At 41.6% G+C, this 24,421-nt stretch overlaps 2 protein-coding genes across 2 annotated transcripts in view; one reads left to right on the plus strand and one right to left on the minus strand.

Moving 5' to 3' along the window:
• Nucleotides 1-3,998, plus strand: part of ppip5k1a (diphosphoinositol pentakisphosphate kinase 1a) — a 50,606-nt gene extending 46,608 nt beyond the window's left edge. The window contains 3 exon segments of the mRNA XM_028476800.1: nt 166-303; nt 2,149-2,256; nt 3,124-3,998. Of these exon segments, the coding sequence (XP_028332601.1) occupies nt 166-303; nt 2,149-2,256; nt 3,124-3,635 (758 nt within the window). The 3' untranslated portion in view covers nt 3,636-3,998.
• Nucleotides 3,999-11,815: 7,817 nt separating this feature from the next.
• map1aa (microtubule-associated protein 1Aa) overlaps nt 11,816-24,421 on the minus strand; it is a 37,857-nt gene continuing 25,251 nt past the window's right edge. Inside the window, exons 3-7 of the mRNA XM_028473029.1 lie at nt 24,110-24,192; nt 22,124-22,264; nt 15,238-22,045; nt 13,859-14,085; nt 11,816-12,817 (exon numbers count right to left, since the gene is read on the minus strand). Coding sequence (XP_028328830.1) covers nt 12,662-12,817; nt 13,859-14,085; nt 15,238-22,045; nt 22,124-22,264; nt 24,110-24,192 — 7,415 coding nt within the window. The 3' untranslated portion in view covers nt 11,816-12,661. The remainder of the gene's footprint in view (nt 12,818-13,858; nt 14,086-15,237; nt 22,046-22,123; nt 22,265-24,109; nt 24,193-24,421) is intronic.

Below are 24,421 nucleotides of genomic sequence, written 5' to 3' on the forward strand. Positions count from 1 at the left end.
TTTTTTTATTTTGAGTGAAGGTCTAACCTTGGTCGACCTGTCTTGGCATGGCGGTCCCTGCAGGTGGTTGAGGGCACGTTTGGAAGTGGGTGACGTAGAGCTGTGAACTGAGCGTGTTTGTGTGTTAGTGGTTCTGATCCTGAACCCTCCCCCCCTCTGTCCCAGGGTTTGACGGCTGCTCCATGGTTCCCTCCATCTACCCCCTGGAGACTCTGCACAACTCTCTGTCCCTGAAGCAAGTCAACGAGTTCCTCAGCAGCGTGTGCGAGAGCGCCGGAGACCCACGCCACAAGACCACCAGAGGTTGGAAACCATCATCACTTTGTGAGCAGACATAGGCAACTGGCGGCCCGCGGGCCACGTGCGGCCCTCGGTCTAATTCTGTGCGGACCCCAAGACAAATCTACCAAAAATTGTAAATCAAGAAATTAAAAGTAATAGAAATCCCAACATAATACACAAAATAACTCCAAAAACGCACAAAACAGCAAAATGTACAGAATGTCAACAAAAATACACAAAGAAATTCAAAACTGCACAAAAAAGACTCATAATACACACAAAAAGCCATCAGACATACAAAACAACCACCTAAACTTACAAAACAACAATTACACAAAATGACGGAAAAAATACCCAAAACGACAAAAATACTGAAAAAAATCACAGATTGACAATAAACAATATGCAAATATAACACACAAGAAATAGCACACAAGAAATAACAAAAAAACACATATAATTACTCATAAAACATGCAAATGCCAGCAGAAATTCTCGAAAATGACAGATAAACATAATGACTAAAAACTCAGAAAAAACTACACAAAAATACGTCTTTCCTGTGTTAATGCTCAGATTTGTTGTTATTCTTAATACTGGCATGAATGTTAATAATGTGGCCCGCGGATCAGACAATCACGTTTGTGGCCCCGCTGTGGTAGCAGTTGCCCATCCCTGGTTTAGAGGAACTAATAGAGTTTACACATCGCTTTATGACAAAGGAGAGACGAGGGCTCCGTCAATCATGACTGAAGAGACCAACACAAAAAAACAATGACAAACCCCAGAAACAAAAATAATACATAAACTACTACTGTAACAAAGGACAGGAACAGATCTATGATCTATAACCAGTGCTAGAACACAGGCTGCAGGTTGTTTTAAGAGAGAGACAAAAATGTCACAGAATAAAACATTTTTTAAAGCTCCTTTTGCTAACTAAATGTATATATATATATATATATATATATATAATATCACGTGAACACAAACAACCAATTTAACCTAAATGTTTAATAATAGAACGATGAATCAGCATTAAAGAAGCGGAGCACATCTCGCTCTGAGTGACAGCTGTCATAATCTGCCATGTTTCAGCACCAAGGACAGCCCATAATCACCTCTAATTTAGCCACAATTATTAACTGTTACACCCACAGCACAAGGTCATAACTCCTCTAATGAATCAGCAGCACAGCAGAAAATGACAATAAAACGTGCTTACATTTTATTTGTCCAAAACAGACAAAAAAAACTGCCATGTAGAACTTTGTATCCTGGCAATGTCTCCTTTTCTTCTCTCTGTCCCTGAGTTCTCCTCATGTCCCATGGACAGTTCTCCTCCTGTGTCCTGTCTGTTAGATTCTCCTGCATTAGCATCATCGCTACTGGTGCTGCTAGTCGCTACGCTAACTGCTGCTCCTGCTCCGCGATTTCAACAGAAACAACTTTGGATTTCTTTACCTCAGGCTTAGCGTCACTTATTAGCCTTTTTTTAGAAATTTTCTACCATCTTCCAAGCTGACGGAGAAACTATTTTTGCGGAAAATCACTTTAGATGTAGCGTGGGGGCGTGGCCTGACTTTACCCTCTCTTCCTCATTCGTGCTCAGTTTTTGTGTACAATGACATTTCCAGTGTTTTTACTCAATGAAAGACACAGCTGTCCAAACATAATACTTCAAAATGGAATCAAAACACTTAAAAGGGAAAAAGGTGTGGGAGGTGGGCAGAAGTCATTCCAAATTATTATGTCTATAACTCTGAAATAAACGACAAGAACAGATCTACTCTTTATACGTCTGTATCAACACCAGCTGCTCCTTTTGTTGCCATGTCGACCTGACGCTGGTCTTTTCTCCTCTAGCTCTATCGGCCATGTTGTATTCCCACCACCAGCCGTCAGTGGACGTCCCTCACAGGGTCCTATCGTCCTCCATGTCTCTGCGCTCTCGCTCTGACAGACCTCCATGGTGTGAGTATCTCACACACACACACACACACACATACACAAACGTCATTTATCCCTTATCCTTTATACCTATTATTGATACTGTATATTATTATTACTGTTACTGGCTTGTGTTTTGTTTTTTCTGTTTTGTGACAGAGTATTGAGTCAAATTCCCTGCGCTGTTTTTTAAAACTGTACTTGGCAAAATATTTTTTTTCTGATTCTGATCAAAGGGTGCCTGTAGTGGAAATGTACGTAACGTAACGTGTATTGCCTGCCAGAATGTGCCAATACATCGATTATTAGATTAATTGCAATTCAACACGTGACGATTCAATACCGATTCATAAATGTTAAAAAATCGTTTGTTTTTCATAATAACTAAATGACGGGAAAACAACAACGAAAGTGCCTGAAGGGACGGACCAGGTGATGGCGGTGTTTATTTATTTTGTAATACGATTACTGTTAGATTTGGTTGTTTGACATAAATAAAAGATAATGGTGATACATGTGTTTGGTTATGACACATAAACCGTGTTTAAACATATGAAAGTGAGGAGAAAAAAACAAACCTTGAATGGGAGAAAAAAAATAAATAAATAAATCCAACATTGTTAATATTGTGAACCGTTAAATAATGAAATCGTGAGGTTCCGTAGATGGTACACCCCTGTTACCAATAAATAAAATATGTGCATTTTTTTTAGAAAAAAAACACATTAAAAGGACTTTTTAGAACGCTTTTATACCTTTGGGTATAAACTATGGAGAGCCACCATTTTGGACGGGATATGATGCATGTTCGATGATTCCTGTTAGCTGTTGCCAGGCAACCATGGTTTTCTCAGCTTCTGAACAATATACTGTGTGTGTGTGCGTGTGCAGACAGCAGTGGTCCATCCAGTACGGTGTCCAGTGCTGGTCCGTCCTCCCCCACCACCACGGACACCTCCCCACGCTTCAGCTTCAGTGACAAGATGTGTCTGACCCCCCAGAGCAGCGAGGAGACCCACAACTCACAAAACTCCCAGAACTGCTCAGTTCAGACCACCAACCCCCCCGACGTCCCCCTGACCCCCCACAACTCTCCACAGGACGACCCCGAGCCCGACCCCGTGGACCCTGGCGCGGTGTCTGATCCCGGGGCCCGCCCGCCATGCCCCGCCCTGGCCGAGCTGTCCCTGGGTCGGATGGAGGGCTACTGCCCCCCCGGGTCCCTGCCTGTGCTGTTGGAGCTCAGGGAGAGCAGCAGCGAGGCCGGCTCCAGCTCTCAGACACCTCAGTCCCCCGAGGGCCCCGACGAGTTCTTCGACACGCAGGAGTCCATGGAGCTGTGGAGCGACAGCCCAGAAGGTGGCACACATCTGGAAACATCTGCTGAGTCAGCAGAACCGTAGCTGCTCGTTTTCAGAATACTTCCTTTTGTGTTTCCACCAGGGGGCAGCACACACTAAAAACTTACCAGCAGAAAGCAGGGGTCTCAAACTACTGCAGTCTGAGGGCTTCAAAAAACTAAAAGCGTGAGGTCAAAGCAAATACATTTTTACACCTTTTTATTTTTTACACCAGAAGGAGAAACTTTCTCTCAACTCCTCATACCTGAAGGTCAGCTTAGATAAATAAAATGTTTATTGAAATCCTATAAGCACAATAATAAGTTATCATTATTATAGTTGTTATAATTGTATATAGTCATTTAAATTGATTTCACATGTTACAAATTTAACTTCTGTAATTTTATTGGAGTTATTTTTTTAAAAGGATAATACTCAGTTTACTGGATTTAAAAAAGATTTAATTTATTGTTACATGAGATTGAAGACACGACTTTCCTTTGAACTGTTAATAAGCCGTTACTTTTTTCATAGGTCATTATGGGTCATGTGACTTTCAGCAAGTGTTCTCAACCTTGGGCTCAGGACCCCATTTGGGGTTGTAACACACTGGGAGGGGGTTGCCAGATGCCTTCAAGAAACTAAGAATATTTTTCTTTACAACTTCAGCCCTTTTTTTGCTCATTTTTACCATTTTTCTACAACTCCACCAAACTCATCATATTTTAACCTATTTTCATCACTTTTTCTTGCCATATTTTTACTCCTTTTAATGCATTTTTGCTACATTTCCCACATTTCTGACACTTTTACATCAAATTTCAATGACTTTTCTGCACATTTTTCCACTTTCCAGACATGTTCAACACTTAACCCTTTCTACCACTTTTACACCTAAGGTCACATATGTTGACCCATTATTGTCACTTTTAACCTGTTTTCACCAGATTTCATGCTTTTTGTCAAGTTAACCACATTCATAATTTTGTCATTGTTACGTCCTCTTTTGTCTAGGAGGGAGGAAGTAACATAACGCAGATATAAAAAGGTAAACCAAGACAATTTATTATAAAGTTTTAACAAAGGGAGCAATGACAAACTTAAAGAGTCACCTGCAAAGAGGGAGTTTAACAAAGGGAGCAATCTCAAAATGTACAGAAAACAATCAAAACAGAACCTAATTCACAACACAGCTGAATCCTACTGAGCCTTCTAATCTAGTCTAATTATTATTGAAAGAGGCAAGTCACCTGAACACTCAAAGTGGGGCAATCTGCTAGTCAGATTCCCCCTGAGCAAATGTTCCAGAGATCTTTTTAACTGTGGAGACTGATGAGGAATGATTGTTGATTGGCTCCAAGTGCAGGTGGAGGAAGAAGAAGACCAATCCTGAAGAAGGAGCAGCACAGGAGAATTTGCATAGGAGAAGAGGAATCCACCAATCGCAGACGAGTGCTGTCACAGTCCTTTTTGCATTTCCTCCCAACACAGGGGCTGGGCCAACAGCAGGGTTGTAACACCCCCCCCTTAAGAAAATCCATATAAAAAAAACACACACACACACCCTAATCACATTACATTACCGCTCGAGACAATACATCCGCCAAGACATTTTCCGAACCCTTCTTATGTTGAATGTCCAGGTGGTACTCTTGTGCGATCAACGCCCACCGCATCAGCCTACGTTTTTGATTGTACATGCGTGAAAGAAAAACGAGAGGGTTATGATCAGTATAAACAACGATTGGCAACGAACTAGAACCAACATAAACTTCAAAATGTTGAAGAGCCCACAACAAAGCAAGGGTTTCCTGTTCGATGGTGGAATAGTTGCGTTGGTGCCTGTCAAACTTACGAGAGAAATAGCAAACGGGATGATCAACTCCATTGCAATCCTCCTGTAAGAGGACAGCTCCAGCTCCTAATGAACTGGCGTCGACCTCTAGCTTGAATGGGTTGTCAAAATTAGGGGCCGCAAGTACCGGCGATTCCGAGAAGGGCCTTAATGCTGTTGAATGCATGCTCACAGTCAGGAGTCCATTCAAATTCAACCTTAGGACTGAGCAAGTTAATTAGTGGTTGCACTACTGTAGAAAAGTTTCTACAGAAACTTTGGTAGTAACCGGCTACTCCTAGAAAACGTCTTGGCGCTTTGCGACTATTTGGGACAGCGTATTCATTTATTGCCATTACCTTTGCCTCAAGGGGGGGCACCTGTCCTTGTCCTACCTGCTTACCTAAATAGCAGACGGTAGCTTTGCCAAACTCGCACTTAGCTAAGTTAAGGGTCAACGTAAAATCAGCCAACCTTTGAAAAATTTGCTGAAGTTTCTGAAGATGATCTCCCCACCTTGCTGAGTAAACTATGAGATCATCTAAGTAGGCATTGCAATTGGAGATCCCAGTCAAGACAATGTCTACTAACCTCTGGAAGGTAGCGGGCGCGTTGCACAAATCGAACGGCATAACTGTGTATTGCAAAAAATGATCAGGTGTAACGAAAGTAGAAATTTCAGAGGCTCGGTCCGTTAACGGTACCTGCCAGTAACCCTTGAGCAAATCTAATTTTGTAACAAACTTGGCCATTCCAAGATTATCAATACAATCCTTCATTTGCGGGAGGGGGTAGGAATCAGAAATCGTCACAGAATTTTTTTTTTGATAGTCAGTTATGAATCTAGGGGATCATCTGGTTTTTCCTCGACAAGACAAGGTGAACTCCAGGGGCTAGAACTTTGTTTAGCTAAGCCATTTTGTAGCAAATATTCTACCTATTGTTTCATTAATGCACGTTTCACAGGGTTAGCACGATAAGGATGTTGCTTAATCAGCCGAGTGTCCTGGATCTTGATGTCATGTTTTAAGACATTGGTCTGGGAGGGTGTGTCACTAAAAAGACAACCATAATGACTGATTAAAGTCATTAGGTCCTCCTGTTGACAGGACGTTAAGTGCTCTAACCTAGAGGGTAGGATTTTTAACATCTCAGTCTTAGGAAGCCTAGCACTTCTATGGGATGTTAACGGGGATGTGGGCCGTGGTACAAGCCCATCATCAGATAAACTCTCATTCAGAATCTGTATCGCACCACTAGCAGCGACAGGCCGAATTGACAACTTGTCCTGCAACTTATCATCATGTTTTTTTCGGGTTACATACCTTTTCAACATGTTAATGTGACACTCTAGCTTTTCTACGCCTCTCAGGAGTCCCGATGACATAATTGGTGTTACTAAGGCGTTCCTGGATCTCGTAAGGGCCCGAAAATTTTGCAGCTAACGTAGATCCCGGTATGGGCAGTAAGACTAAAACTTTTTCCTCAATGTGGAACTGACGAGGAACAGCAGAACGATCAAAGCGGCCTTTCATTACGGACTGTGCCAACGAAAGTGACTGTTTTGCTAGGGAATTAGCACGATGGAGACGTTCACGGAACTCATTAACATAATCTAGCACATTTTGCGAAGACTCTGTGGACATGAAACTTTCCTTCAGTGTCTTGAGCGGGCCTCGGGGTGAATGTCCGAAAACAAGCTGAGCAGGACTAAAACCTAGGGATTCTTGGACAGCATCTCAAGCAGCGAATAACACAAAAGGAACCCCTTACTCCCAATTTTTCTCTGTTTTCAGGCAGTATTTTGCGCAGCATTGACTTAAACGTCTGATGCCACCTTTCCAGAGCCCCTTGACTTTCTGGATGGTACGCACTTGAGGTAGCATGTTGAATTTTTAATGTTTTGAGAATCTGTTTTACTGGTTTGGCTTTCCCACCATTTGACAAATGTGACAACTACGACAAAATCTAGCGACATAATTCTTGATTCCTGGCCAATAGAAATGATGTGAGATCAAATTATAAGTTTTTGTAATGCCTAAGTGGCCAGACCATTGACTTTAATGGGTGAGGGACAAAACTTGCTGACGATAGGTGGTGGGTATTACAATTTGATGTACTGTATCACTGTCTGACTCGAGATTTGTTGATTTTGCCTACTGTTGCACCAAAACATCATTATCCAGTAGATATGCAACCTTCTCACCCCTTGCTTTGTCGGGACTCACCACTCTGTTGAAGTTTCTTGTCAATGTTAGGTCATCTCGTTGGGCAGCACGCAGACGATCACAAGTTATGGGCAATGTAGTAGCGTCCGGGGGGGGAGTGTCTGGAGATGGGAGGATCACTGGGACAGGACTAGGCCTATTAGGTGATATTAATTGCCAGTTTAAACTAATTGTTCCAAAATTGACACTTTTTACCACTTTTTCTGTCTGTTTTTGTCCACTTTAATTTGCAACTTTTAACCAATTTCTTTGGTTTTTAAAATTTCATTTCACCTCCTTTTCCACCATTTTATTCACTTTGAACCATTTTATTAGTGATTGAAACCAGGATTTCCATCTTTAAGATGACTATAATAATAATAATAAACGTTCCTGGATAACAGTGGATATTATTCAGATGAATAAATAAATGTGGTTATCACAGATTCATAGAACAATGGACCATCATTTTACTGACTTTATGGATGGACCCCAACAATCTCTCCCCTTTATTCCCCCTTATAGATGGTCCTGTCTCCACATGACTGTTCTTCAATGTTCATGTCTGTGTTCAACCACCTTCAGCTACAGTGGGGGTCCCCGCTCTCTGGAACCTTTATTTTCAAGGGTCCCCGCTCTCTGGGACCTTTATTTTGAAGGGTCCCCAGTCTCTGGGACCTTTATTTTGAAGGGTCCCCACTCTCTGGGACCTTTATTTTGGAGGGTCGTGGGCTGAACAGGTTGAGAACCACTGTGTTACAGGACATTAAAACGTTGATCACCTGCTGTTACTGCTGACCTCCAAAGTTCTCACGTCTCACCAGAGAAAATCTAATCTATCAGAAGTGATTTCTTTTTTTTTTTTTTTCTATTTTACTTTGATAGACATATTTTTAATACCGCACTGCTGAGCTGTAGCTGTGGTGTATATTTTTATAAAAACAGCCTCCAAAGCTGGACCCGTCTTTGTCGCCAAACGAACAAGTATTTTTTCCCGTGGCGAGACGTCATGTAGCACTTAGAGGAGGAGGAAGCACACGTGCTCTAAATGTGATTCAGGTGTTTTTTCAACGCTGACGTGCAATCCTGGGTGTCATGTTGTACTGTAGAAACAAACTGTGACAGAATAAAAAAACTGACATCAAGTTTTAAAGTGTGACACTGTTTTATTCACCAAAAAGTTTTTTCTCCCATTTTGTGTGTATATATATATCATCAACATATGTATTTTCTTTGGAATTTTGTATATTTTTCTTCGGATTTTGTGTATTTTGGTTTTGATAGTGTGTTTTTAACGTCATTTTGTATATTTCTCTCAAATTTTGTGTGTTTTGCTTTGATTTGATTTTTTTCACACTTTGTTGCTTTTTTGTTCTTGTTTTGTTTATTTTTTCAGTCAGTTTGTTTTTCTTCCACTTTGTGTATTTTTGTTTTGATATTGTGAGTTTTTGGAGTAATTTTGTAATTTTTGTCTAATTTTGTGTATTTTTGTTTTCATGTTTTGTTTTTCTTTCACTTTCTGTGTTTTTGTAGTTTTTTTGTGCGTATTTCTTTCCGTTTTGCATGGTTGTCATTTTGTGCCTATAGTATATAAGCAGTTTTATTGTCCATTTTTGTATTTTTCTGTAATTTTGTGTATTTGCAGTATTTTTGTGTATTGTGTGTTCATTTTGGAGGCAACATGTTGACCTGCGTTTGTCACACAATCAGCTGTTGGTTCAAGGAAAGAAAAAAACGACAAAAGGTTTGTTAAGTATATGATTATTTAATAGTCTTTCACTTCCTTTTTAACAATAAATCTGTTTTCTATGTAACCACTGTAAGCGTTTAAAGAGGAGAATATTGCACGTTAAACGAGAGATGAAGCCGAGAGCGAAGGAGAGACGACGACGACGAGGAGGCCTTCATCTTCTCACAGTCTTTAAAGTCGTACCAAGGTACACAACTACACATGCACGTACACGTCACCGTTTACTCACACAGTGCAGCAGCCACTTTATTAGGTACACGTCTCAGGTTTCTATTGCACTCATTCACCATGAGTCATTAATGGAAACTTTAAATTCATTCATTCACAACGTAAACAGACTCCTCTAACGGCGGCTCTGGAGCCACATGTGGCTTTTTAGCATCTCTGCTGAGGCTCAAACACTGACCAAGCACTTTATCCAATCGCTGTGACTTTCTCTCACTTTTAGCCAATCACAGTAAGCCTCACACGGTGTTAATTTACTGTCATTGTCATTACTCAGGTAGGCTGCTGAACCATGACTTAGCTGAAATTCCCAGGTTTGCTTTGCGAGCAATAATGTGCTGTTTAAACCATGACTCAGCAATACAGCTGTACTTATCTAAGCTTGTGTTTAAATCATGACTCAGCAATGATATTCACATCATGACTGCAATAATCCAGTGTCCAAACCATGACTCAGCTAAAATCCCTAGGTTTTCTTTGCGAACAGCAATGTGGTTCTTAGACCATGACTCTGCAATACTGCTGTACTTGGGTAAATCACACCATGACTCAGCAATAATTTGGATCCATCCAAACCATGACTTAGTTGAAATTTCCCTATTTGCTTTAACAATAATGTGGTGTTTAAATCATGACTCAGCAATACTGTTGAACTTAGTGAAGCAGAAAATACTGTGGAGTTCACACCATGACTCGACAGTAATCCAGAGGTATCCAAACCATGACTCATCTGAAATTTCCAGTTTTGCTTTGCTAATAATGTGGCGTTGAAACCATGACTCAGCAAAACTGCTGTCATACGCAAAGTCTGTTTAAATCATGACTCCGCAACTATACCGTGACTGCAATAATCTGCCAGTATCCAAACCATGAGTCAGCGTTACTGCTCATGTAGGCCGTGGAGTTCAAACCGAGTTCGAGGTGAACCTGAAATTTAGTCGAACCAACAACGATGCCATGCTCCAAGGCACTTAAACCACGATTCCTCTCCCATCAGGTGTATCTAATAAAGTGGCCGGTGAGTGAATGAAAATGCGTTTTTTTTTTTTTGTAAGTTGATTAAAAAGTGTTGGAGGAAATAAAGGTTGTTCTGCACTCGTACATTCGTATCAATCTGTGCCCGTTTTTCCTTATTAATGTTTAAAGAAGTCGTTTAATGCTCATGCTTCTGTTCATGCAGCGAGAATTCAAACTGAAGTTGTTTGATGCTGATTGTTGGGTTTTTTCTGTTTAATTGTGTTTAAACACCTGATCAGAGATTTTAGATCAAACTCAATGGAAACTTGATCATAATTTATCCTTTAACTCAGTGGTTCTCAACCTTGGGGTCACAAGACACGGGGAGGGGTCGCCAGATGCCTTCAAGAAACCGAGAATATTTTTTTAACTATTTGAGCTAATTTATGCTTATTTTTACCCTTTTTCTGCAACTTCACCAAACTCACCATATTTTAACCTATTTTCATCACTTTTTCTTGCCATATTTTTGCTACATTTCTCCCATTTCAATAACTTTTCTTAACATTTTTTCCACTTTAAAGAAATGTTCAGCACTTAAAAACTCTTTTTATCACTTTTACACCTATTGTCACATATGTTGACCCAATATTGTCACTTTTAACCTTTTTTCACCATATTCCATGATTATTCTTGCATTTTTAACCACATTCACGATTTGTCATGACCATTATTGGTCAGTTTAAACTATTTTCCCGACATTTTCAAATTCCATTACCCACAATTTGCAATTTTAAAAATCCAATTTCACCACCTTTTCCACCATTTTTGGTCACTTTGAACCATTTTATTTGTGATTAAAACCAGGATTTCCATCTTTAAGATGACTATAATAATAATAAACATTCCTGGATAACAGTGGATATTATTCAGATGAATAAATAAATGTGGTTATCACAGATTCATAGAACAATGGACCATCATTTTCAGAAGGTTGAGAACCACTGGTTTCACTCATCCATATTTAATCTACACATTTGTATTTCTTAAAGTTTTGTCGACTAAAATTTTTTTCAGATTATTTATTATATTAGTATTGGTTTACCTTAACTTTACACACAGATATTACGTCTGATTGGCTCATTTAAAATCATGTCCCGCCCTTACAAAATAAGGATAAAATTAAAATAATAAATAAAGTGTGGGGTAAATTTTTTAATTAAAATTAGTTGAAATGAAACCAAATGCCTGCTGACATGATTGCGATGTATTAATTATATTGAATTTAATTGGAATAAACTGTTTTTTTTTTTTTTGCATTAAAGCAGTGTTTTTTAAGCATGAATGTAATAGTTTAGTGGTTTAAAGCACCTAGTTTGGGGGTTTACAGGTTATGTTTTGTGCTTCTTCTGTTGGCAGCTAAAATACTCACTTTGTTTGTTGACAAATGCATCGCACACACATGTCCAACAAACACACGTTTCCTCTCCCGTCCTGCACAGAAAGGCACGCACGTTTCTGTCCGTCCGTTTAAAGGTCAGAACCGTCAGAGTCTGTCCGTCGTCCCGCCTACGTCGGTTCTGTGATGATAAGTTTGGAGAAGGAAATCACTTCTGCTCAAATCACCATAAGGAACCACGAAAGCCACTGAGAAGGTGGAAAGTGTTGAAATGTCGTAATTTCACCACAGATTCTTGGCTAATGCTGCGTCTACGCTACAGCACGAACACGTGAACGGGGGGACGCCTGTTTCTAACTCAGCTTCTACGTTTTCTAGGCACAAAGTTTCAACACGGCCCATGTTTTTTTTTTTTTTTCTGTGGACGGAGAGAAAAAGCAAAGAAAGAAAACACACACCAACTGTTTCGCTTCTCGTGGTTTCAGTAAAAATGTGCTTGGATTCAGGCCGACGTAGAAAGACAAAACACAACCGAAAAGGAACGTCAGCGTTTCTACTTTCACACAACGGAAGGACGTCAAAGACTACGTTGGTCAGAAATGAGAAAAGAAAAAGAAAACAACTGACAGCAGTAAGAAGAAGAATCTTTTTCTCTGAGCATCAGGTCTTAATAAGTATAATAATCATTGAAACCCATGGGTCCACAGAGAGGAGGACCTAGAACTCGATCTTGCAGGCGGGGAAGGACTCGTCCTGCATGACCACGGTGCTGCTGGAGGCCAGAACCATAATGTTTAGCTCCTGCTGCCTCTCGTGGGTCTGCTGGTACCAGTCCCGGGTCGCCTCCGTGTCGTGGGTCGGAATCAGAGTCACCTGAGGAAGAGGGGAAGGAAAAGTATTCAGGTGAAGAGTCGGAAAGGAGATCAGGAAGGTCTCAGAATACTCAAAAAGTACTTAAATATACATCGTAATACAAGGACTCAAGAACAACATCACCTTAAAATAACGGGCCACCATCCAAACAGTTCTATCTCCATTAACAATCATACAATGTATGGACACTCCCATTTTTCCTATTTTCAATGTGCAATCTAGATGAACCTGTGTGATAGTTGAGGAGCCCAACCTAACTGAGTCAAATTTCATAAAGATCAATTAATAACAAACCAATATATTAACTTTTGAAATTCCACCAATGATAGGGATTTCTGAAACTGATTCAGAATCAGTATATTGATCCAGATCGCCTCCAAATTTGAATGAAATCTTCCATGGCTTAAGATTTCTTTGGTTAAAATCTTGTTAAAATCCATGAAGTGCTTTTTGCATAATCCTGCTAACAGTCAAACAAACAAATAAACAGTGTTGAAACTATTACCTCCTTGGCAGAGGTAAAAAAAAAAAACTAAAGTGTATTATGCATAGAGGCTGAGTTGACATTTTATTTTATTTTTCTATAATCAAGCAGAAATTGTAATGTGACACAGAATATATCTTCACATACATGTTTTAAATACCACGCATTTACCTTCAATTTATCTTCGTAAAAGGGTCGTCATAGGGATGGAAATGCTAATTCTCACGTGATATGATAAACTTAGTTTTCTGAAATGGAAATCTCTCTAAGACACAGACAAAATAAACCCTCATACACATGTTTTTGGGACAATGTCACACAATTCCATCTTAATTTTCAACGTAAAGCATGTGGGCTAATGTTAGCTTTAGTAAGTGTAGCAAATGGCTTGGATGGCAAATCTCACATGATCTCAGCATGTCCATTTTTCATCGAATGTCGTAACTATTGTCATTCAAATGTGAAATGAATGACAATAGTTGCGTCAAATATCTGTTTGAAGAACTCTGAAACAGAAACAAAGACATTTTGAAATGGAAAATGGAAGTGAATCTTACCTGGAGGTTGGATCCCCACTGAGCTTTTCCATCTAACAGGGCATCAAGGACCCCTCGACTGGGCTCTCCACTTGCTGCATCGTTCCCGCTCACCACGTAGTACGCGGAGCGGATACGTTTGAAAAAGTCCTGGTCCACGTTCTTAGCGCTGCAGTGGTTTGGAATGTAGGCCAGGTCCACATAGATGGGTTGACCCGGGGCAGCTGCAGAGCTGGTTTTCTGTGAACCTGAGGAAGAGAAACCACACAATTGGTCATTTCTTAGAAGGTTCTTCGTCATTCAGGAAGTGTGGATTCTAGTCGATGAAGTAGTTTAATTCCATTAAAACATGTCTTTAATTAATAGAAAAAGATGTTTTGTATCTGGCGCTGAATGAATAGAATTTACTTAAATTAATTCAACTTGAAGTTTTCTTTGAAAGAAGTGCATGAAAAACTAAAGACACATTTTAGATAAAAGGGGAAACATTTTCCAGCAAAACTTTTGAATAAAAAACTTAATTTTATGTGTAGTTGTCTTAACTGAGCTTCTAGAACAGACATGGGCAAATAGCCGCCCGGGCACCAGATGTGGCCTTTGTTTCTAATTTTATGCAGCCCCCAAAGTAAATGTACAAAATGACAGAAAAACACACAAAACAAAAAGCAAGAATACATTAAAAAAAGACAATTACAACATTGCAGGAAAATACTACAAAAACAAAACAACAACAGTAATACACAAATTACTCCAAATAACACAAAACAACAACAAAAATACACAAAAATAACTCAATAAAATATACAAAATTACAGAAATTGACAACAAAAGTACACAAAATGACAAGAAAAACACAACAAAAATGGCTCTGCAAACCCACAGTACTAACAAACAAGAACAATGACAACGGAAATACACAAAAATTGCTCCCAAAAAACATACATTTTACAGGAAAAATAGACAAAAGGACAACAGAAATGCATTAAATGCAATCATAACAAGCAAGACAACAACAAACATACACAGAATGACAGAAAAACACAAAATAACTATAAAAGCCATTTGTTTTCTTTTCTGTTAATGCTCAGATTGGTCATTATTCTAAATACTGACATACTGTAAATGTTGATTATGTGGCCCTTCGATCAAGCAAAAACATTTTTGTGGCCCCCGCTATGATAGAAGTTGCCCACCTCTGTTCTAGAATCTAGTCCATGAAACCTTTGAGTGTTTCTGTGAAGAAGAGACTGTGGTTCGCAAGTTTTCAGAAAAGCTGTGATCAAGTCCATGTAACTTCCCCAATACTAGTTTATTCTAGGACTTTGAACCTCACTAAGAAACCATGGAGAAAATGTCACAAACTAATTTTATCTAAAGTGTTTTATTTGACACATACTGACCTGAGCTGCTTTTGAGGCTATTGCCAAGCCCTTTGCTGGGGTTGTAGCTCGATCTGGAGAGGTCGTCGTCTTTGGATCCTTGTCCGTCCGACAGACGAGACATTCTTGAGGTTTTATCTACGTCCTTCTTCTTTAGCGAGGCACTACGAGGCGACGCCGTCTGTTTCACAGGCATTGGAGATCTCTTACGTCTCGCTGGAGATCCGGATTTAGGTTTTCCAGACTTCTTCAAACTTTTAGTCTTCGTCTCTTTCTTCAGGGAGCTGTTTTGCAGCATGTCCGGATCTACCATGCAGGCATCAGGGTGTGGAGGATGTGGGTTGGGGTCCATAAGAGGAGCCGGCGGAGGATCATGGGTTCTCCTTGATGCGGACTGGTGGCCACTTCTTGCTGCGGGCAGGAATTCTGCATCTTCATCAGAGTCCATGTTGCCTTCGGCGGTGACTGAAGGGAACTCTGAATCAGAATGAGAGCTGAGAGACTCGCTCATGGACGTCGGTGGAGTGTCTTCTGTGGCCAGGCCCAGCCCTGGTAACATCATGTCGCTTTGGTGCACGGAGCTGCTGTGGGACTGCTGATGAGGCGACTGTTTGTGAGCCCTGAGCTTGACTGACAGGTCATGTTCCACACCCTCCTCTGACTGATCTTCATCCTCTTCGTCGCTGGAAAGCTGTCGCATACACGGGTTAATGAAGGAGGGTGACAGGTCCTCTTTGCGTTGCCTAAACTCAGATGATGAATAGCCAGGAGAGGTGCGGCTGGTAAAGGAGGAAGTGGCACCGATGGGCGCGTCCTGATCATTGTCATCATCATCATCCTCGTCATCATCGTCTTCCAGTCCTCCTCGGCTGCCGACAGCGCCGTAGAAGGGTGAGTGGAAAGGCTGATCAGCTGAGGAGAGGGACAGAGGCCGGGCCGGGTGCTCCGGCTCCATTTCACACTCCTCCTCAAACTCGTCATCGTGGCGGTAATGAGGCGGCGAGTCTCCGGGCAATATTCCCATCTGAGGCTTTGGTTTCTCCCAATCATAAGAAATCCTTACATGACCTGCTGCTCCGTCTCGAGATTCCACCTTTCCGAGAGCTGAAGAAGCACTAGCGCTGACCTCAGTTATGCCCTTTCCTGCCTCTGACATGCTGCTCTGGAGAGACGAAGGACCGTAGGAACCGAGAACATCCCGAGGAACACCACGAGTGCTTTCCAGTTCAACTGAAGCAGTTTTGTCTGAAAATTGAAGATTGGCAGCCAAGCCACTTGATGGAGATCTATGAATCATCTCTCGGATGTAAGCCTCCTCATCCTCTTCTTCGCTGCTCTCAGTCTCTTCAAAGTAATGCTTGCCTTCCGTGTCAGGTCGAGGTGACGATGTGATGCCAAACAGAGCAGCACTGGCTGCCTCTTTGTCCTTGGAGAAGTCTGAGAATTGAGAAAAAGGTCCCGGCGAGGCTCTGTATCCCGCAGCAGAGTCCAGCTTGCTGGCTTCAGACCAGTCCGGCTTGTAGAAACACTCAGCTTGAGGACCTTTATCTGCAGCACTACCTGATGAAGCTGGATGCTCTTGCATGCCTTTGGTAGTAAGACTAGATGAGAGCGCAGAGAAGGATTTACCCTCGTCCAACGGGCTGGGAGGAGAAAACCGTGCTAAGCCAGAGTCAGCAAGTGTAGCATTCGTGATGCGCTTCTCTGAGACCTCCAGGTAGTCGTCCTTGGTGGAAGCTGAGCCTGAAAAGGGCGAATCCATTACGAGCGAGTGCTCCTCTTTAAAAGACGAGTACTCAAAGGGAGGCTCTGCAGAGGCAGGAGTCTCCACTTCATCTCCAAACTGACGACTTGTGGAGAGAGAGCCCGACGTTGAGGAGGAGTAGCTGTAGGCCGAGGATGAGGAGTAACCAGGAGCGGCAGTGGTCGTGTACTGGAAGCTCGAGTCCAGCGACTGTTTGCTGAGAGTGTCTGGTGTTTTTGGTTTCTCAGCTCTGAACTGCTCTGTGGATTTTAGGGCAAAGTCCTCTTTTTTACTTTCTTTCTCAGAACTTCCATAGGAGTATTCAAGTCCAGAGGAGTAAGAAGAGAAGCCTGTGGCCCCAAAGTTCATTGGTTTTCCACTAAAGGGTGAGGAGGCACTTGTGTCTACATCGTCGGCCTTTGTAGGTGAGGTCTTACCTTGACTGTTGTAGCCGTAACCAGCCATTGACACCATAAACTCGGGCCTGTTGGAGCCAAACATTTCACTAATTGGACTTTTTACTTCCTTTTCAGACTTCTCTTTGGCACCCTTTTCCATATCAGAGTCAACATCATCATCATTGTCCTCTTCATCCTCCTCCTCCTCATCATCATCATCAACATCGTCCTCGTCAACCATGTCGTAATCCTCCTCATCCCTTGCAGTAAACTTCTGCATATCAATCTCCAAGGAGGCCCCAGTCTCACTGTAGCCGACAGGTTTGTTAAAGACTGAAGGAACCTCTGGTGGTTTGGTGCTGTCAGTCTGGATTTTGGTTGCTTCTTTTTCTGAAGATAAAGAAGCAGGCGAACCGTAGAGCTGACCTTGTGTGCGTTCCACTGTCTCCGTTTCCTTTACGTCACTTGTCTTGGATAATGGAGAGTGCTCCTTGTCATCAGAAGTATAAAACGCTTCCCTTTCTGAGGTTTTCTGGGAACCTGTAGAAAGCCCCAATGGCTCATTCTGTTGTGAATCCATGTCTCTATCTCCAACATCTTTCTCCATCTTTTCTCCAGAATCTTGATGGTACATATCACAGTCCATTGAGCTTGAAGCGCTGTCACAGACGTCACCGTATGAGAAGGTTTTGCCATGCACATAGGGCGTATCTTGTCTTTTGTAGACAGCCCTTTCTTTACCCTCTTTCTCTGGGAACCCGTACAGACTGAATTGAACGCTCTTCTCTGGCTCTTTGGTGCTCATGTCACTTTCAAAATCAGCTTTGTCTTGATTGGCTGGGATGGGTTTGGTCCCATCTTTGACTGGAAACTCATCTCTTTCGTCTTCTTCTTCGTCATCATCATCATCATGAGAGAACATCATTTTTGGTTTTTCTTCGGTGAAAGTGATTTCTTTAATTTCAGTTTTCACACTGCGTTCATTTTCAAAGTCAGCTTTGTCTTGATTGGACAAAATGGGTTTGGTCGCATCCTTAACTGGGAACCTATCTTCTTCTTCTTCTTCTTCCTCATCATCAGAGAACATCACTCGTGGTTTTGATTTCTCCTCCACTTGGGTTTTTTCGGTGGTCTTGACTTCTGTTTTGATCTTTACAGATTTTCCCTCAAAATCACCCTCCAGGTCGTCATCAAGGAAACATCCTTCCTTCGCCTCCATGAGCTTGGCCTTCACTGTAGGTTGCAGCTCCTTTTTGACATAGAACTCTTCCTCCACAACATCATCCTCATCAGATTCTTCACATTCAGAGGCCTCAGATGTTTTGTCCCCTGGAATGAAAGAAGTAGCATCTGAGATTGTGACAGATTTCTCATTGTTCTGGGTGTCAGCTTTGACGCCAGTCCACGCTTCATCTTTATCGTCGATCTTGAAGTGTTTCTCCTCAGTTGGGGAGTAACCGCTGCTTGTAGGCACTGACTGTGTGGGTGAGGCTAGTTTCATTGTGCTGTCGTCAGGACTTATGCATCTTTCTTCACTCTCCTGTCTGGAATGAGAAAATCCAGGGGAAAAGGCTAGTGGGGGTGAAATTGGCCTCCTGTCTTCGCTTGTCTGAGGCTTTACTTCTTGGAGGAGAGTCTGGGGTTCTTTGACAGCCTCAGAGGACAAGAAGGAAGCAGGAGGAAGCACAGCTGTGGGAGATTTTTCCTTCTCTTGGAGCATCCTGAATGCTGCGTGTTCATAGCCCTCCTGGATTTTACCCAACGGTATGTCAACGTTTGGTGTCTGGTCCTCTTCTTCCTCATCTTCATCGTCATCTTCTTCATGTGCTGCTCTGAGTTTTGTGTCACTTTCCATTTCAGGAATGTTGGGCTGGTATTCGTCAGAAGACGGAGACTTAAAGCACTTGTCATCCTCCAGAGAGGAAGTAGGGGAGATGGTTCCTGCCGAGTGAAGATAGTCCTTCCCTGGGCCGATCTCGGCACGAGGTGGAACATTGTTAGTGTCCAACATTAGAGAGTTCCTCCCTGCTTCCTCAGTTTGTGCTGTGACGGAGGTGATGGACTGATCCTCAGCAACAGATGTTGCAAAGGATGAGAGTTTGTCATATTCTGTTATGGATGTGGCCGAGGAGATGTGCTCCTCTTCGGCAAGAGGAGCTGCTAAGATGGCTTGGTAAGGAGCAAGCTCGGGTTGGCTTCCTACAACAACACCCTTTGTTTTGACTTCTGCTGTAGAGTTATTCATCTCTTTGATGCCATGCATTGAGGCGAACGTTCCTGGGACGTCTGGAACTGAGAAGTCATCGGAGCCCAGATCATAGCGCAGCTGGGAGAATCTGTCCTCTGTTTCCTCATGAATCTCCTCATCTGAAAGTGTCTGCTCAGTCTCAGAGTAACCAGGAATTGTCTCATCTTGAATGAGAGAAAATTGCTCAGAGGCAGAAGCTGCTGCAATGTGCACAGGTGGAGCGCTGGTGGGGGAGAATTTCTGCTCCGCTGGCCTTGTTTCCCATTCTTTTCCAGTTTTGTCTTTTTTTACCTCCTCTGTTTTACATTTCAGAACCTCATCATCTTCTGTCCCTTCAAACTCTGCTTTTTCAATCACATCTCCTTCTTCTTCTGAACTTTCACTCCTTTTTGATTGGTCTTTTGAGAGGTATTTATCATATCTTTCTAGATTCTCCTCTTCCAACCTCTCATCAAAGCCTTGGTTGGTGTCTTTCTTTTGGCTTGCTTCCTTTGCTGCTTCCTTGTGTTCATCCAGTTCAACACCAAATTTGGGAGAAGCAGCGTTGGTCTCAGCGACCATTGAGGTCTTTTCATCAGGAAACACTGAAGATGACACAATGGTGCTTGTGAACTTTGAATGCCCCAACATTGTGTCCTTAGGAATGGGCTCTGTCGTTGGTTTGGTAATTTCTTCATGCTTCAAAGCCTCAAAGTCCTCAGTGAGGTCCTCAGGTGAGGAAACAATGGACCTGTCAGCCAGAGCTGCTGCTGCGACCTCTTCAGGTACACTCATTTTGACAGGCTTCTTCTCGTTGGCTTCTTCTTTCCTTGCTTTGTTTTTGTCTGTCTTAGGCTTAGCCTGAGACTTGGCTTTGTGGAGGGTCTTCCTCACCTCGGGGGTGAAAGGCTTTAAGTCTGGTTTGGTGATTTTTCTCAGCTCCGGTTTGTTTAGGTCTTTCTTCTTGTCTTCCTTGACTTTGCTTTTGCTTTCTTTCTTCTCCTCTTTTCGTATATTCTCGTCCTTTTTTACCTTCTCTTTCTTCACTTCCTTTTTCTCCTTGTCTTTCTTTTCATCCATCTTCATCACCTTCTCTGGCTTGGCCACTTTTTCTTTGAGTATCTTCTTCTTTTCTTTTTTGACCGCTGCAGGAGCCACCTCGCTGTTTTTCTGTTGTTTAGTGGCTTTCAGACTTTCACTCTTAACTTTCTTCTCTTCTTTCTTTTCTGCTTTATTCTCTTTGGTGGCTTCACCCTTTGATTCTTCCTCTTGGCCGCTGGATTCTTTCTTGTTTGCTTTAGAGTGTGGTTTGGGGGAAGACTTGAGACTCTCCTTGCTGTCTGTTCTTGATTTAATTTTAGTTTGTTTGATGATGGGAGGTGGTGCACCACATAAAATGTCCTTTTGAGTAGCCACAGGGTATCGTAAAAAGTCCAAGTGTTTCAATTTCTCAAGGCCTTCGAAGATTTTATTTTGTGGTGCATTTCCCGGAAACAGCACCCGGACTATCTTCTCTGTGGACCGGTGGGGGATCCAGACAATGAGAGCGGTAACTGAAGTCAGGTAAGGAACGGATATTTCCCCCTCTTTACCATTTGGCATTGTTATTCCTGTCTTGGCTTTGCTATTTCCAGCCCATTTTTGCATTAGAAACTGCATCTCTTTGCTTTCTTTAACTGGGTTTAAGACATACATGTCTAGCTTTCCTACGCCCAGTTTGTGGAATAAAGTTATTGGTTCAATCGTGTTGCTCACAGCCCTGTGAAGTGGTTCTGGCGTGATACCAAGCTTGTCAAGGTATTGCAAAGTCAGAGATGCTTCCTCTATGCTTCGCTTTACCTTCAGAGTGGACTCTGGGAACCGAAGCTTCTCTGGGACATTAAAGAACACAATCCCCAACTCGGGAGAGATCAGATTTTTCACCCCATCACCATTGCTATTGGAACCTGATTTCTGGCTCTCCTCTTCCTCCTGTTCTGCAATCTTCCTCTGGAACAGCCCATTGATACCCGGGAGGTTATCAGCTCCAATGTGGGTGAGCAGAACAGAGTCAATTCGGTCAAGGTGGCGAACCAGCTTCCAGAAGCAGGACTTGCGGTCAGACCCTCCATCCACCAGGATGTTGAATCCATTGACTGCGAACAGAGCTGAGTCTCCCCTTCCTCCGGGAAAAATGTAGCAGCAGGGCTTTGACAGTTTCAGAAAGCCCCCAGAGGTCGGCGGTTCTAGGAGATCAAAGGGAGACGGCACATCTACCGTCTCAGAGACGTAATCGGTGAAATTGGTCACTCCGTCCATGTTGGAGTGATGCACTTCAGGATTTAGAGAGTATTCCAGAAGGGTTTGGAGTAGCTTCTGCTCCTGGCTCTGGCCAAAAGAGGCCCAACCTCCGTCTCCCTGACAGGAAAGAGTAAGCCTCAATGGCTGCTCAGAAAAGGTCCTGGACAAGATGTCAATCACCTGAAATACAAAAAGAACACATCAGGTACTCTCCAACTAGGCATGAACATGAGTTCTTTCCAGTGAACTCTTGCTTACCTGAGGGTTTGAGATTATATCTGAGAAGTGTTTCCAGGTGAATTCTCCGTCCTGCAGCAGGACGTCCCCTCCGGACTCGGAGCTTTGGCCGCTCAGGATTAATAGTTTGTTGGCAGCAGCGTCTGTGATCAGAGAGCGAGTCTGTGAGGTGAAGGATAGAAAAAGAAGAAATGATTGTGAGGGAAGCTTTTTACCTCTGCCAACGAGGTAAAAAGTATTTTTTGTTTGTTTTTTTGTCTGTGAGCAGGATTACGTCCAAACTACTTAATGAATTTTGTCTACCCATAGATAGACCTTATACCAGGGATGGGCTACTGTTATCACAGCGGGGCCACAAAAATGTGATTGTCTGATCCGAGGGCAACATTATCAACGTTCATGCCAGTATTAAGAAAAACGACCAATCTGAGCATTAATGCAGAAGAGAACAATGGGTTTTGTTGTTGTTTGTTGTCTTTTTGTATATTTTTTTTCTGCTTTTTAGTCATTTTGTGTATTTTTGTCATTTTTGGGAATTTCTGCTGGCATTTTGTGTATTTTATGAGCCGTGTTTTGTTTTTGTTTTCTCGTGTGTTATGTTTGCATTTTGTTTGTTATTTGTGGTTGTTTTGTGTGTCTGATGTCCTTTTGTGTGAATTATGAATTTTTTTGTGTACATTTGGATAATTTTTTTGTGGTTTCGTGTATTTTGTTGTTGTTTTTTGTGTTTTTGGAGTTATTTTGTGTGTTATGTTGTGCATCATCTTACTTCAAATTTCTTGTATTACTATTTTTGGTGAATTTGTCTTGGCTGATCCACAGAATTAGACGGAGGGTCGCATGAGGCCCTATACCATGGAAGATTCCATTAAATCTTAGAGGGGATCCGGATCAAAATACTGTTTCTGTATCTGTTTTTTAAAAATCGAAAAATCTCTTTCCCTCAAAATTGGCAAAATTACAATAATCACATCTCGGTTTGTTATTGACCAATCTTTAATCAATTATTCCACCGAGTTTTATCTGAATTGGAATTAGAAAACAAATTGAGGGTGCCTGTACGATTGAACCTTTGTTGTTGTTCACATGTCTCTATTTAGGTTAGTCCTAGTCTTGTGTGTTGCGCCCCTGTCGTGGGAGAGTGTTTTGACTCCTCCCACTTGTCTCCACTCAGGTGTTACTAAAAAAACACACAAGAAACTAGAGGCATGGAGAAAGGACCTAGGAATGAATCTGTCACTTGAAGAATGGCATTCCGTTTGTATAAAAGCCCAAAAACAAACTATTAACTCAAGGTTAAGGATATTACAATATAAGTTAAATTGAATAAATACGACCCTGACATTCCAGATACTTGTTCAATGTGTAATGAAGATAAAGGTGCACTGTTCCACTGCATTTGGGAATGTAGAGTTATTTTTGGGAGGCCGTTACTAAAACTTTAAAAGACATCATCCCAAAAGGCTTTACACAAGAAACTGCTTTTTTATTTTGTGAATTTATCCCAAATATCTCAAATACACTAAATGTGAACAGTTGCTTATTAACATGGGTATACTACTACAAGCCAAACGTCTGATTGCACTGAACTGGAAATGCTGTAGAGATCCAAGTATTGGACAATGGGCTAAACAGATGTTTAAAATTCTACCACTGGAACAGATTAAATATCTCTTGAAGGGAAAAAAATGACTTGTTTGAATATATATGGAGGCCATTTATCACATGTGTGGAACGTTTGGACCTATCCGAGGATCATAATGAGTAGGACTCTTGAGACTCACTGGACTTTGGACTGAACCATGTTTTTTTTTTTTTTTTTGTTTGTTTTTAATTTACATTTTTGTCTCCTCTTTCTTGGAATTATGGAAGTCTATGTACACTTTTGTAAGTTGTCATTTTTCATGAAGAAACAGAAGCACAGATATGTGTCTGAGAGGATGTACCATTATTGTATGTTGTCAAATCTAAAAATAGTAGGAAAAAAAACATAAGGTAAACATATACCTGTAAAACGGCTGTTTCCTCTGACGGGTTCACCAACACAACCGTCTGTAGGACATCACTCTGATACTGGAGGATCCGCTGACCTGAAGAAAACACACAGAAGTTACTGAGAGGCTGTTTAATCAGAATCAACAAAATGATGCAATGTGAAATGAATAAAGCCTACAAAAATGCTTTTGTAATATTATGTTTTATTTTAAATTAAAATAACATTTTAAACAAAACAAATCAAATATCACATCATCATGTGCAGCCATACACAGAAATGAATAGATTAAGAAACACAAATCTGCTTCTGTTAAATTGATCATC

Source organism: Gouania willdenowi, chromosome 3 (genome assembly GCF_900634775.1).
Source record: "Gouania willdenowi chromosome 3, fGouWil2.1, whole genome shotgun sequence".
NCBI lineage: Eukaryota > Metazoa > Chordata > Actinopteri > Blenniiformes > Gobiesocidae > Gouania > Gouania willdenowi.